The following is a 16,000-nucleotide window of genomic DNA, read 5'->3' on the forward strand; positions in this document are numbered from 1 at the left end:
GGTGGGGTCACGTCAAGGTCAAGTTGACCCCTCCCACACCCCCTTGACTTTTGAAGTCAAGAGTGTGCCCTGCACTCCAAACTGGATCTGGTCTGAAGTAAGGCTCAATTAGCAGCGATCTCGCCTTTGACTAAAATGATGTCTTCTCCCCCACAGTCTCGGAAGGGAAGCGAACCAGACAGGGAGAAGAAAGGGATGGATGGCCGCGCAGACAGCATTGGAAGTGGCCGCGCTATCCCAATTAAACAGGTAGGGTCTGGCCGGCCGTCTGGGCTGGTATAATTGGAGTCCAACAGTGGCGTATTGTGGACGAAGGGGCCTCAGATCAGTACTCAGACCCGCGAGAAGCCCGTTTGATGCCATCTTCTTGATTAACAGTGAAAGCACGCACTTGACATCAATTAGAGCCAGGCTCTCCCGTGTGCTGAAATGAGATCATTAGGATAAGATGTGGGAAGGGATTTTTCTCTCCTCAATGCACTATACCCCCCCCCTCCACAGCCAAAACCCCTACACCATCTCACTCTTCCACCTTCTTTTCCCCTGTCAAGCTTGGGGATAGAAAAAAGCTAAGAGGAGCCTAATGAAGTGCAGTCTACCAATCTGCATATGGGTCCATCTTTCCCATCAGCCCTCCCCGACAAGTGGTGTGTTTGGGGGGGTTGGTGTGAGAAGCAGGATGTGATGTGAAGACGACCCCCCCCCTCCTCTACACAGTGGGAGAGATAGTTTGACTTGGCCTTAATTTGTCACAAACAAGGGTGTGTAGTGAGAGAGTAAAGAAAAACGCTAGCTAGCGTGGGGGTGGGGGGGCGAGATCATCCTCTGCGCATCTCAGCTGGAGTGAAAGAATCAGGTAATTAGCGGCACTAATCGTGCCCTCTCATGTCAGCGCCGTGGCCTTGTTTGTAATTTTCTAATGAACAAATTGCATCTCTGATTAAAGCTGCCTTTAAGTGAGATCTGTGTTTATTAGCGCGCCACAGTGGAGCAGAGCTTCCGCCGTCCTCCGTACAGCGCAGCTGGCGTTCAAGAGCGAAGCTGCAGACCTTTTGGATGTGTGGGTTGCGTTCAGAACCCGCTGGGTTCGCATTGAGAGGCTCCATAGGAGGCAAGGACATTTGCACAAGACTCCTGGGCAATGAAGCGGCGCTGTAATCGGCCCCTCTTTTCTGCAAATTACACATAGGAGAATACATTGCGTCTTCGCTGACATGTGTGGCATTGAAATACTAAAATCCTGCTTAGGACAATCATAATGCGAATGTCGAAAAATGAGCTATGGATCAATGATCAGATTTTTTTCCCCATACATTAAAATACATTAAAATGCAAGTTATACATGCAATCACTTGAACTCTTCGATGATTCTATGATTTATTTTTATTTTTATTAACATTTATTTAAATATTTTTTAGCAAAAATGTCAGGATGATATATCTGTTCTGATATCAAAATGAATAAGAAAATAATCATTAAAGGAATGTAATTCTTGAAAAAAAATTAAGTAGTTTGGCATAATGTTTTATTATTATTTCTTACAAAAAACATACTTAAAAAAACTGCTCGTAAAATTGAAAAAGATGTATCTGGCACATGTTAAGTGGTGGGATATTCAGTAAATAACTATATATTATATAGAGGACCCTCATGCAATAGGATTAAAAAAAGAAGAAGAAATTAATACTTTAATTCAGACATTACCTAGATGTAAAATAGCTGCCCAGAAGCGTTACCTAGATGGCCGCTGAGCGAATTGCCTTAAAGGGACTTTGGAGGTACTTCTTTTTGGAGGCACACAAGCGAGTGCTAATGCTGCCAGCAGTGATCTCTCACCTCCTGCGGCTCTATTTGCATAAATCCTGTTAAAGTCAGTGGCGGTTAATGAAGAAGAAATGAGGCTGGCCCGGCTACAGCGGTGCTGAGAGCAGGGCGCTGCACTAGTGGCAGATGGGAAGGCTGAGCTATAGCAGGCAGCTGTGCGGAGAAGAGAGCAGTACAGGGTTCTGACTATAATCTCACTCTCTTCCGACTGGGCTTGCGCTGGGATCATTTGTATGTGCGATGCCAAGAGCAATCAAGACGATAACGCGTGTTCTCAAGAGAGAGGGGTGGCTGCTGTTCCCCAGCATGTAGAACAACCGCGTTATGACATTATAGCACGTCATTCGCGCCGTAAATGATGCAATTCAGTCTTGCGTCGTTCCATAAGACTTTTGTTCATCTTCAAAACACAAATGAAGATATTCTTAATGAAATCTAAATGATTTCTGTCCCTCCATTGAAAGTCTATTCACCAAAAACTTCTGACGATTCGAAACGTTCACAAAAAGAATGTAAAATAGATTCATATGAATCAAGCGGAATTGAGTCTTCTGAAGACACACAATCGGCTTATATGATGAACAGATTGAATATAAACATTGATTAGCAAACATAGAGCACTCAAAAATGGTAAACGGAAGCTCAACCCTGCTTGACACGTGAGAACAAACCGTATTGGGTCTTGCGGAAGCTCAAACATACTGGTGTGATCAATGTTTATTTATGAATAAACGCCTAAATTAAATCTGTACATCTTCATTAAACTTAGATTAAAACACTTGTTTTTATATGGATTTCTTTTACAATCTCTTAATGAACGTTTTGAAGCATCTGAGTTTTGGGTGAATAGACTTTCAATGGAGGGAGTCCAAGTCTTGTTGAATTATAATAGGGAATCCTCATTATGTGCTCTTGTTTTATAGGTACTGAAAGAAAAGTTTTATTTAAATGTTACATGTATTAGAGAGCCTGCAGTATAGTGAGGCATTAGCGGATAGAGAGTCTCACGGGTGGCCTGGCGCAGAGCCATATCTCTAAAGCATCTCTCAGCCTCTTGACACTGCAGGTACATAAATGAGGGATTAATTTCCTTGGTGTCAGACAGAGCCTGCCCCACACTTACACACACACCCACACTTACGCACACACTCTTGTGCTGATCAGAGGCTCCAGTGCTGGCCGTGTCCCTCATCTCATGAGGAGATCAATCAGAGCTCCCCAGCCTCTGCAGTGCTCAGTGTTTCAGTTCTCCCTGCTGTCCTCTCGCTCACAGCTTCATGTTAGTCCTTATTGAATCCCACTGGCTGGCTCAAAGGCACTGTTTTGCATTTTCTATGCTGATTTTGGGGCAACATTTGTGGAGTAAACGATTTAAACAGGACTGCACATTTTAGAAAACAAAATATATATATTGATTTTATATATATATATATATATATATATATATATATATATATATACACAAAATATTAGTATTAATATATATTTTAATAACTCTAATGATAAAAATAGACATAATAATATACATATTATTTGAAAAATATGTCTTATTATATTGAACTTTAGGTATTTGTTTTATAGTACAACAATAGTTATAATTAAAATTATACATTATTATATTGCTAAATACATTTATTTTTATTTTAATAATAATTGTTGTAGTAGTAGTTGAATAATATTATTTCCTTTTTGACAAGTTAATTATAGTTCTTATTTCCTTAATAATAGCTGTTATTATAATATTTATTATTATGAAAGACATATTTCTATGGTTGTATAAAATGTAAAAATTTTAATGTTAGTAAAATGATAGTGTTACAATTACATTTTGGTTGTATGTAAATATGTATTTTATTTCTGCCTTAAATACATACATTATTAGCTAACTGTGTAATTTGTCTATGTACATTTCTGAAATGCATAACTTGGACACCGTCACCTCTGATAACAGATCACTCTAAATTGTAATGTCGACATGCGTTTTCTGTGAAGCTGCTTTGAAACAATATGTATTGTCAAAAGCGCTATACAAATAAATGAGAATTTAATTGGTGGAAAAATTGAATAAAGACTTCAATAATAAGTTTCAATAATCATATCAAGTCATTTCACAATTGTGATTATACTTGAATTAATTGTGCAGCACTAGATGCTGCAGAAGTTGATAGATGCATGTTCAGATCCTGCAGACTTCTATGGACGCCCAGTCTATGTGGCACTGCCCATTGGTCCTTTAATCAAACTTAGTTTAATTTATAATGTTCGTTTGACCCGTGACATCTTCGAATCTCCTCAGAAAGAGACTCATAGAGAGACAAACACTGCAGACAAGCCCACATCAGATCAGTGACTGCATCTGCTGCTGTGGCATTTCCCATCTAATTGGGCGCTACGTTCAGGCGATGAGTATTTCACCAACAGTACGAAAGCGTCCCCTCACAGATGATAACGCAGCCGAGCAGTTTGCGCTCAGAGGCACGGGGCAGAGCTTCGTTTGGGAATTGGATGTTAATTGATTTGATAATTCCCTGTGGTCTTTCCTCTTACATGCTCGCGTCTCTCTCGATCTTCCTCCTCGCCTCTCACTAGCCACTGCAGGCTGCTGGGCGTTAGACCTGCTCTCCAATTAGCGTGTGCTTCCCGAGTCTACCTGCCTCGCATTAACACCTCTTCAGTGACCTCTTTCGGTCCAGGAATGTGATTTTTATAGATTTCACCAGAAATCGCTCACTTCACGGCACGGCATCAATCTCTGGCATGAACTTTTGTGTGCTGGCTCTCAGCTGCACATCGTCGCCGGATGTTGATGAGGGACGTCAACTTGTAATCTCTTTGGCAGATGTCTGAGTGTATTAGATTTATGGTTCAGCTGTTCCTTGAAGGTATGGCCGTAATTGTTAGTGAGTTACTCACACAAAGATGAGTCCTGAACTAAATCGATTGCTTTTGATGCTTACACTCTCAAAAAAAATGTAAGTTTCCAAAAGGGGGTTTTCGCAGTGATGCCATAGAGAAAACCTTTTTGGATTCCCCAAAACATTTGTTGGTGAATTTTTAAATGCTTGTCCAGTTGGCTTTTCATAACGTGTTGTTTATTGGAAAGAAAACATACAAAATAACCTTGTGTTAATTTATTGCACTTTATCTATTTTACTTCTGTAGATTTCAAATACAACATATATCCTTGCAGTTCCCAGATAATCTCCACTTCAGTGGCACTTGCATACACCAAACCGTACAGTTTTAAATATCCGGGCTATAGAAATTCTATAATGTACAATTCTATATATTCTGTAGATTTTACAGAGGGGTTTGTTCATGTGTCATTTGCCTGCTTTTAGACATTATATTTATTTTAATCTTTTAACTTTTTCTGGCTGTTGACCGTATTTTTCTGATTTATAATTGAAATAGATATCCAACATCCCCTCTGTAACAACCTTTGAGTCTACAAAATGAAACGATTTATTTTTACTGGGCTTTATCCAATATTCAGATTTCTGTTCTCAATGTTCACATTAGTGCATATTTAATTAGATAATGCATCATTTGCATATTGAATCATAATATTTCAGAAAACTTAAAATACAAATAATTTTTTTGCAATTCTTAAAGGGGTCATATGTTGCTTTTTAATGTTTTCCTTTTCCTTTAGTGCTATAATGTATAATTTTGTGCATGCATAAGATCTGCAAAGTTGCAAAGCTCAGTCTCCCACAAAGGGATTTATTCTCTCTAACAGAGACCACTGATCCAGACCTGCTTAAAAACGCCTTGATAGAAGTCCAGATATTGCTTCCTCAAGTGTCTACGTCACAATGTGAAATATTAGAATAATGCCCGTCTAAAGGCATAAGCAAAGAAAGAAGACGAGACTTCAGTGAATTGTTGTCTTGTCGTCTTGTTTGTGGAGGCGCTGTGTGTTTGGATGCAACTTATTTGCTAGGAATCAGTGGTTAAGATTTATTTATAATGCTGTTCCTGAGCGGTACAACCCAAAAGTTTGCTTGTGTACAGCGTATTTTAAAGAGGACAGCTTATTATTGAACCTGGGAGAGTACACGGCTGGCTATACAACCGACTTCTTACCAAATATTCTGCTGAAGTCTTGCTTGAAAAGTTGGTTCTAATCCACATTTTCAGCATCTGACTTGGGCTCGAACTGATACATTAATACCGTTGACATTATTAACTGGGTTTGTAATTGTTTAAAGCCTTGAAAGATGAACGCTTGAGGTGTTTGGCCAATCTGAGCACTCAGAGTTTTTTGGAAGGAGGGCCTTTGTAGAAACCAGCGTGCTTCAGACAGGTACTGCAATGTACAGTAAATGAAAAATAATGTTTTTTGAGCATTTAATCATGTCCTATTTTTTTATCCTATCTTGCCTGAAAACAGGGGTGCCCATCCTGCTCCTGGAAGGCCACTGTCCTGTAGAGTTTAGCTCCACCCCAAATTAAACACCTGAACCAGCTATTCAAGGTCTTACTAGGTATTCTAGAAACTTCAAGGCAAGTTGAAGTTAAAGGAACAGGACAGTGGCCGTCCAGGAGCAGATTTGGACACCCCTGCCTTAAAAGAAATCTGAAGAACCTTTTCTCCACTATAATGAACCTTTTGTGCTTTGGAAATGTTCCATGGATATTGAAGGATCTTTATTTAACCATAGATGCAAAGAGCAACAAAAAGGCTTGGTTGATTTCTGTGTTTAACGTTGACGCGTAATTCTTCCTCTTATTTACAGAATTGCACAAACACAAAGACACAAAACTGGTGTGAACTCATTCAGTAGTGTTTTTTTTTGTTTTTTTACTGTGTATGTGCACATGCTTTAGGTAGTTTTATTCTCTCTTAGACCTTGTCGCAGTTTATTTGCCATTCGCTGTGATCTCATTACGAAGGTTATTGTCCTGACTCCTGAGCTGAAGGTTACGCTCTCAACATGGCTCTCAGCTACAATAAAACCTTTGTAAAAACGCCTTCATTAGAACATGCTCCTCATTAAAACACGCAGACGGCTTGGTGGAGCGTAATGAGGCTGGGGTGGGCTCGCACTCTCCAGCAATTAGACGGCTAAAGAGGAGCGTTTCCAGCGCCGTCTCCCTGTGGAGGGCTTCAAACTGGCCTCTCTGAGCCCTCAGAGTGGGTGTGGTGAGGTCAGACGTGTCACCTGAATTTGCCATGACAGCTCTCGCATCTGCCAATCACAGCCTCCTTTGACCCTCTGCCTTGTTATTAATACGACTGTTTGTCCAATCACCTCAGAGATCCCGGTTGTTTTGACATCTATTATATATTATGACTATATTATGGTGTTTGTTTTGACTGGTGGTCATTTTTTAATGGCTTTTAGTGTTTTTTTATTTCTTTCTATTTTTTTAAATGGCTCATTTAAATTTGTCAGAGGTCACGCTGAACTGCAATTATTATGCTGAAACTTGGCGAGGTTTTTGGATTGTCTGTAAAACATAGTTTTGTTTGATAGAGTTGTTTATGGCTTTGTTCAGAAACTAATGTTACTCTAATGATCGCCAGCTTTGTTTACTGACCCTGTGCAGCCCGGAGTGTGTCGACATCTGTTCCACGTTCTTAATTAGCCGATTACCGTGCACACACACATCTTTGTTAACTGTTCGGAAAGGCATTTTGACAAGCTTTAATACAAATTAATTTTCAGAAGTGGCTCTAGAGTAGGCTCTAGATTGATGCAGTAAGACTTATGTCTTCCTCATCCTCGTGTCAATGTACCTATAGGTCTGTGGTGTTAAATTTGATTGCATAGGATTGGGAATCGTAAACCATTTTTAAAAATTGTTTCTGATTCATCTGAATGATTCCAGTTTTGTATAATTATTCTTGCGAGGTAAAAAATATTTGAAAAACAATTGATAATTCAGATACATTTAAAACGGTTTAAACAGATGTTTCAATGATTTAAAGGGGACCTATTATACACAATTCACTTTTACATTTTGAACATAAATGTGTGTCTGCAGTGTGTGTGTACACAACCACCCTATAATGGTAAAAATCCACCCACTCTTTTTAATTCTCATAAATCATAAGCAGTCTCTCAGAACAGGCCATTTGCTGTTTCTGTGCAATGTGACATCACATTGTACAGGCCCCGCCCACGACTGCTGACAGACTCCGCCCTATTAATCACAGTCTATCTGTTCATCTCCTCGCCAGAGCATTTAACAGCAGCATTCAAGTAAGAAATGTATTCTTATTAAAGCTAGTTATGTTATTCAATTAAGACCAGTGAGTTTTTTGGTTTTTCTTTTGTTGTTCTATAAAATATTAACAGCATATATAGCAGTAGGCACTGTATACTACGCTGCTTTCACTTTAATACACAAATCTAATATACACATGCGATTTCTTCTTTGCTATTTACATTCGCAGACTGTTTTTTTGTGAACTTTGTGTGTTTTGGACATAATCTTGTGTGTATTTGACCGTTTAAGTGCAAGAGATGAAACGCATGAAAGAGAACTTAGTTTAAGACTCACGGGACGCGCCGTCTGGCAGCTCTCTGTGCGTGTGCTTCTGGTGTCCACTCAGAAAACCATAAATTAGAAGTTTAGACTGAAAAGGCTTTAAAATACATGCAGATAATACACTTTCATGATGATGAAGAACTGCAATGTCACGTGAGTATGGCCACGTTAGAGATGATAATCAAAACCAAACAGAAGTTTTAGTTTTTGGCAGAGTATCCGAGGCATGAGCTGTAGGCTCTAGCCTGGCTCTGCCCTCCTACGTACTTCCGCTCAATTTTCATTTTCCTTCAGTACTAGGTCTGGGATTGTGGTGTATTCTTTGGTTTTCTGAAATCAAAATTTCACCGGTCCAATCAGCGAACAGAGGTAGTGGCTGAGAACGATGATGCTGATGTCGTGCGTTAGTTTGAGTTGTAGTTCAGTAATGGCAGCGGAGAAAGATGCGAGCGATCACTGATCACTACACAGCATTTGCGGCAGATCTGAACCGAGCGCAGCGGCGTATTGTTAATGATTAGACCCAGCTTCGACAGTTGACTGAATACATTCACTGTGACTGTCAAATATACATTTAGAATTTGTAATTGTTCCGTGAATTCTTAAATTCGAAGAATAAAACCTGCTGCTCTCGTTGACAGACAACTTATTCTAAACACAATCCTCTGATCATTCGGATACGCGTTTACGGCCGGTTCAGGCGCATGACATACATCATGACCAAACGTTAGCTATTGGTTATGGCAGATCCTGAGTGGCTCTGGGCTGATCCAATAGTTTTAAACTTCAACAGAGTACCCGCCTACAAGGAAGTTAACGCTTGTCAATGGAGAGAGGCCAGACTCTCTGTACAAATGAAATCTACGAGAGTCTGGTAGAACCAGGCTATGTAGGCTCAGCCCTCTTCTGGAAAACGGGGTGGGGAGCAGCAGCGCATTTGCATTTAAAGATACATGCACGAAAACAGCATGTTTTTCCTTTTGCACAAAAATGTTATTTTATTTGTATAAAATGCTGCTGACAACATCATAATGTGTGTCTTTAACTACACACCAGCCAGGAACTATACTGATTTAAGTCTAACAAACTAGGTAGGCCTACAACAAAATGCTACAGTAAGGGTAAAACAAAAAAAAACTAAAAATTTATCATTAGTCATTTGTTCAGGAAATGGACAACAATGGTCACTTTGTATGTTTTTTTTTTTTATTCATTTAAAAGAATCTGCTCGACACATCACTGATCACCCTACCCTGTATGGTTTTGATTCACTAAAAAGAACTGGCTCATAAGAGTAATTTGTTTGAGAATCAGACTACAATGATTGCTTTGTATTTCATGTTGTAAATCATTTGGTAAAAAAAAAAAAATATATATATATATATATATATATATATATATATATATATATATATATATATATATATATATATATATATATGCTATAGCTCCTATTATTGTCTTTAATTTCCATCACAGTTGTTTTCCCACAGTGCCTGCTTTATTGAATACCAGTATCTGCTTGTCATCCTAGCCGATGTGTTCCCAATGCTCAAGATTAAAAAACATTTTGACCTTTTTCCATGTTTGGTGGTGCAGTGAAACTTTTCACACGTTGCGTTTTACCGTGCATTGCTCTCTTAAAATTTCCTTTTAAGAAATACAATGGCACTGAAACGTCTCTCCTCATCATAAAGGGAAATTAGTATCATGGTTGTAATTGCATGTTCTGGTGCGTAGATGAGCAGTGAGCTGTGCATGTTTGACGAAGTTCTGCCCCCTCGGAGCAGGGGTGCTTTGTAAGGAGTTAAATTGGATGGTTAATTCGGGTGTTATTTACCCTGTAATTCATTAGCTTGGCCCTGCCATTGGCAGCGGGCAGGCTGTAATTTCACGCTTCGCAATAAAAGATGTCTCATAATCTGCTTCATTTAGCACCGAAAGAATTTAATGAAATTAACTGCAGCCCTAATTAAGACGGTGAATATTAAAGACCTGCTATCAAGCCTTTAACGAGTGTGACATGATCCGCCTTCTGTGGGATTGGAAAAATATCATTTCCCAAGGAAAGGTTGTCGCTGCTCCGAGCCATTTTGGCCAAGATGGCATTTTTGTCATGCACACTAACCTCCCGCAAATTAGATTTTTTTTCTTTCTTCTTTTCCCTGTATAATTTTAGCTTGAAAATAATTTAACCAAATACATAAACATCAATCAGTGCTCTGTTTAGATTTGGCTAATCTCTTGTTGCCAGTATCCACTGGCTTCGATTGGTTTAAGCTTTCTAGGGAGTGTTTCAACCACTCATTAAGATCCTTGATGACCTTGACGTGTTATTGTTTAAAGCTGAGAGCTGCAATGAACCTCACAATACCGACTTTACTGTCTGTTGATCAAACTTGGATTCCTGTTGATCAAACTTGGAGTATTTAAGATGGACAGGAGTGTAGTTATGAAGACATTGATTTAAGAAAAACAACTATTAAAAACATTAATTTTCATTATAAGACAAGAAACTCGATCATGTATAAGTTTCAGAATATTTTTTCTACTCAATGTATTGTCTATACAGAATAGACATATTTCCAACCTATTTTGGCGTAGTTCATCTGATCTGTAATTCTTCAGTTACTTGCTTTAACACCAAACTAGAAAAAAATATTTCAAAAAAAGTATGTGTCTGGTTTCTAGAAATATATAATCTTTGTATTCCTGTTGGTTTCATATGCATTTGGAAAACCTTTTTACCATTTCTCAACAAATGCTTAAAAATGTCACCTAGTGTAAATGATAAGAATTTTAAGGTAGAGAGTATTTATTTATTTTACAAATATCTAGCCTAGCAAGCCAGACCCACATCAGTCCGAGGGGCGGGATAAACGGTTGTCTTTCAAATTCCCTCTGCACGCAATAGGATAGTGCTACAACCAACCAGAGCAACGAAGAAGGTGACATAGTCAGATCGGCAAAGATCCGGTCGGCAAAACTCCGAACACATCTTCCTTTTTTAAGAATGACTTAAGTGCCGTTCTTTGTTCTTTTCTCAAAGAAAAGCTTAACTCCAAGTCCTCCAGAGTCGCGGCCAAAGCCGATTTGAAAGACCGCTGTTCGCCAGCAGCAGCAGCCATTCTATGTTTTCAAGTAGCAGTGAATTCACACGGAACCGGCGCAACTCTGCCCGTCATTATGTTAAGCCCGCCCACCGACTCTATACACGATGTGATTGGCCTGACTAGAGTTTGTTTTTTCCGGCTCGCAAGCCAACAGAGAGTTGCTAGACTACACTGGCTGCAAATTTTTTTTGCTGCCGCTAGGGTGCGTCTATAGATTTCTAAGCTAACAAATATCATTTCATATCATATCATCAGAGTTACTCTTAAATGTCGTTATGTCTTCTGAGTTTTACCATATGACATTTTACAGTGCGATCAACATTATTTTGTCATAGTCATATTTGGATATTTTAAGAGGCGTGACACAATTACAAAGGACTTCAGGGGTCCTCTATATCCCTGAACGCTAGTTGCACCACATGACTTTAAGTCGTAATTTCTGTTTTATAGCTTTAAAGCAAAATACATCCGGTTTGGGAATCACTGTGCTAGAGAACATGGGTAATTCTATACTAATGAGTATTTAATTAAGTATTCCCAATTCTATCCTGAGTCAGGTGTGTTTGTCAGCGAGAGAGAATGTGCCTGTCGTTAAATGATAAATGTCTTTTGGGGGGGTGTGTCCTCTCACTGCCTGCACTGGCCAGATCAGATGGCCGCAGCGATATAAGACCTCCAGCTTTCACGCCGTGTCACTCACGTGGCCCCACTTCCCTCGCACACACACGCGTACACATTCAGTCACAGTGACAGGGCCGGAGGCGAGCCAGTGTTGGGATGACACACTTAATTTAGCGCCCTTCTCTCTGGAGCGCCCAAGAACAATAAGGCCAGTGTGGGCAAACACCCAAGCCTTTTGTTAAGCGGCTGTCCGAAGCGGACTCATAGGAGACGGATCCTGTCCACCATACTGACTCTGTCCACACCCATGCCACAGTCCGCATTCATCTCCCGGTTAACCTCTCCTTTTGTTATCAAAGAATGGGAGAAATGAGAAGAGCTGAAAGAAGAGGATAACACACTGATAAGAGCACATCGGCTTCTTTTAATGGAAGAGTGCACAGATTAGAGGCTTTTGTTTGTTCGTGAAGTTTATTTGTAATGGACGCTCACCCTGTTCCGGTTGTTTTCCTTCCAGGAAAAGAATGGGAATATATATTTTCTGACTTTTCTTGGCTTGACAAAGACAACTTTACTGATGTACTATTTAAGCTTTTTTTTTTAAAGATCTATGACCACCAACTTATCTATATATGTATCTATCTGTCTGTCTGTCTGTCTAATTCCATCCACCCATCCATCCATATTTTGTCACTGAAAAAATTCGACCAAATTAATTTTCTGATCTTCAGTTTGATGAATAGATCTTTAAGTCTATACTGTTTTCAGTTAATGCGTGAAGAAAACTTCTCTACACATTTGTAGAGAGAGGAGCATTTTGCTAAATACATGCGCTATATTACATATTCAGTATATTTTTTTCTTAAACTGTTGTCTTCATTATTTAATGTATGTTAGAATAAATTTCTCATGAGTATGTTTCTTTTTTATTTGTAGCCACCATTTAATTGTTTATTATTTAACAACGAATTTGAGTTGACAGTTGCTGCAGTTGCTGGCTTGCAGTGAGTAGGAAATGCTTGCGTGAGATTTATTTTTTTGGCCCTCGTTTTGCAACATTACAAGACCTTGCAGGTTGTCAACCAGGGGAGGGTAAAATAGGTGCAAGCAGGGTGTCACCGGCCCGAGCCTTAAATAATGAACGATTACTCCCATCAGAGAAGCGACGTGGTGTTCAATTAGCCTCTCCTGCTGAATGATCGCTTGTCACCTTCCCGATGGATGTGCAAAATTAATATACCTAGATCCAAGCCAGGCTGAGGTAGAAGACATAAGAGCTACCTGCTCAACACAACATGCCTGGAGAGACCACACACACGTACACCGTCATTAAAAGATCATCTTGTTTCTCTCTCAATCTGTCCCTTTCTTTCTCCCTCTTTTCCCCTCTTTCATTCTTGCTCTTTTTTTCCCCTGAGCCTCACACACACACACACACGCGCGCGCGCGCGCGCACACACCCACACCCACCCACGCACACACACACACACACACACACACACACACACACACACACACACACACACACACACACACACACACACACACACACACACACACACCTCAGTCTTAGTTAATGAAGTAATGGATATTCACCCTATGTGACAGATGGGCCGCTAGCTTGTTATAACTCGTCAACTTGTGTTTACTACTCAGCAGGAGAGCCTGTTTTTATTTTACCCAGGAAGCGCTCTTCTCTTGTTTTGAACACTGGGTTTAGGGTGTACAGAGATGTGGACTGACCTAAGGGAACATCCTCCCACATAGCTTCATCACCCAGGGCCCGACTGATCTCAGAACAGACACAGGCCTCATTACCTTAAATCCAGATGATCTTACAACAAACGTATGTGTCACCCAAGGCCAGGCTGATCTCAGAACAGTTCCACAACATCAAATTTAAAATAAAAATTGACTATGTACTGCTGATTTACCACATTAGGATTTCTATGAATGCTTAAACATCCTTATAATGCCTTAAGTTCATTTTTTGTTTTTAATTTAGGCTTCTATTTGGGAATTTTATATTTCTATCAGTGTCAAGTGTAAACAAGGTGCCATCAGAACCAAATGTTACTCTTTTGCCATTGCAGTGTAAAGTTTATATTTTTTAATACAATGCTTAAGGTGCGTCCCAATTTGAATACCGGTACTTGTGCACTATTCTGTGCCGTTTCGTAGTATAAATTGTGTGTGTTCACATTGAAAATTCCAAAAAGAAAAAGGAAAAACACTTTAGATACCCATGATGCACTTAATTTACTGTCACAGCTTTCCTTATGTAGTGAAGGGGGAAGGGCATCAGACTCCAATGCTGGATGACAATAACATTATAAAATTCATACACGACGTGGTTGACGCACACAAGCTTTGAGGATCTTCCATTCTTCACTCATTTTCAGTCAGGCTTGTGAATTCAGTGAACTGTTACCTGGAAACTCGCTCTGAGTGGATCATTTGAGTTGTTGACTCAAGAACAGATGCAATTGGATCGTCCAATCCACGAATGAATTCTTCAGTGCGATTTGCAAACAGATTTAACAGGTTCATTAAAAAAAAGAATCCGCTCATTCATAAATTGGACACCGCTATCGCATCTCTGAGCGGGTGACGATTCCTTCAGTTCAAAATAACGTTTATGAATGAATAAATAATGTTTTTATTAACTTGTAAAAAGTAAGATATTATGCTTTAGTATGAAGTAAAAGTTTCCCAAAATAAAAAGTGAAATAAAAATACAATGAAATACATTTTGCGATATTTTTTTATTTGATCCCAAATCCCAAGGGCCTTGGTTCAATCCGTCAATGTTTGATTGGATGGGCTCAGATCTGTGATTGTAATAGAGAAGTCCGGCAGAGAGAAGCCTGTCATTGACGTTTTAATTTGAAATTACAAGGTCAAATAAATAAACGTATGCAAAAATTAATTGTTAACAATAAGATCAACAACATTCATTTAGGATTTTTTTTTAAATATTTTTTTTAAATATTTTTTAAATAATTTTTTCATAATTGTTTTTAAATAAAAAAATAATCTGTTTGTAATATTTTTATTACAATTTTTTTTTCCATTATTTGATTCTCTGCTAAAAGGTACAAAAAAAATCAATCAAAATACTCAATGTATTTTGAAGATTGACAAAGTAAGTTTATTATTTATAGATTTTCCGCTTCAGAAACAAAATTTGTCAAATACACTTTCCTGTCAGTCCTCAGTGAATCCTGTTTTTTTTCTGTTTTTTTCTCTTTTCCTTCAGACTGTGTTTGGATACCAATTACCACATAATTAGGCCAGTTTAACGGTGTGTGACAGTTAGGGATCGTGGCATTTTTTTATGAAAATTCAGGCTGTGGAGTGACTGAAAGAAAAACAACAAGAAGTGAAATAGGCAGAGAGTGACAGAAACTTGTCGGCTCTGATGTCGCACGCTCCGTGGCAGCCAGAGCAAGAAATCTATTATTATCCGTCCTGTCTGCACGTTAATGTTTAACAAGTCCAGCGAAGTGACACGCCGCCGCTGCAGCGTAATTGCTAATCAACGGACAGTTTTATTCCCTTCTTGCCTAATGAATTTGGCTGAAATGAGGTGTGGGCGTCCGGACCCTTAAACGGGCAGTCAGCCGCCACTGATGTGCGTAGGAGAGGAAGGTTAGTGCTCGTGTCATAGTGCTAATGTGCTCGCTAACACTCCAAGGGGAATATAGCTCACGGTGCACTTTTTTCTCTCTCTCTCCTCAAAGTGTGCAAATAAACTGTCCGTCCACTTGAGTACAATATAACAGAGTGTGTGGTTTTTTTGTATCAGTGGGAGATTTTTTTAGGAACCACAGACAGTTTTAGCCCTCTCTTGCAACTCATTAACAATTTTTCAGACAAATATGTTTTATTGTATGAAAGAAATGAATACTTCAACAAGTGTTTATTTTTGGTAATGAAGG

The 16,000-nt window shown here is 39.2% G+C and overlaps 1 protein-coding gene across 5 annotated transcripts in view; it reads left to right on the forward strand.

Annotated features, from left to right (window-relative positions):
• Positions 1-16,000, forward strand: part of agap1 (ArfGAP with GTPase domain, ankyrin repeat and PH domain 1) — a 175,592-nt gene that overhangs the window by 106,783 nt on the left and 52,809 nt on the right. For all 5 annotated transcript variants that reach the window (XM_079629328.1, XM_079629329.1, XM_079629330.1 and 2 more), the window contains one exon: positions 157-249. In XM_079629328.1, the coding sequence (XP_079485454.1) occupies positions 157-249 (93 nt within the window). The remainder of the gene's footprint in view (positions 1-156; positions 250-16,000) is intronic.

Source organism: Phoxinus phoxinus (genome assembly GCF_949152265.1).
Source record: "Phoxinus phoxinus genome assembly, chromosome: 11".
In the NCBI taxonomy this organism is placed as follows: Eukaryota; Metazoa; Chordata; class Actinopteri; order Cypriniformes; family Leuciscidae; genus Phoxinus; species Phoxinus phoxinus.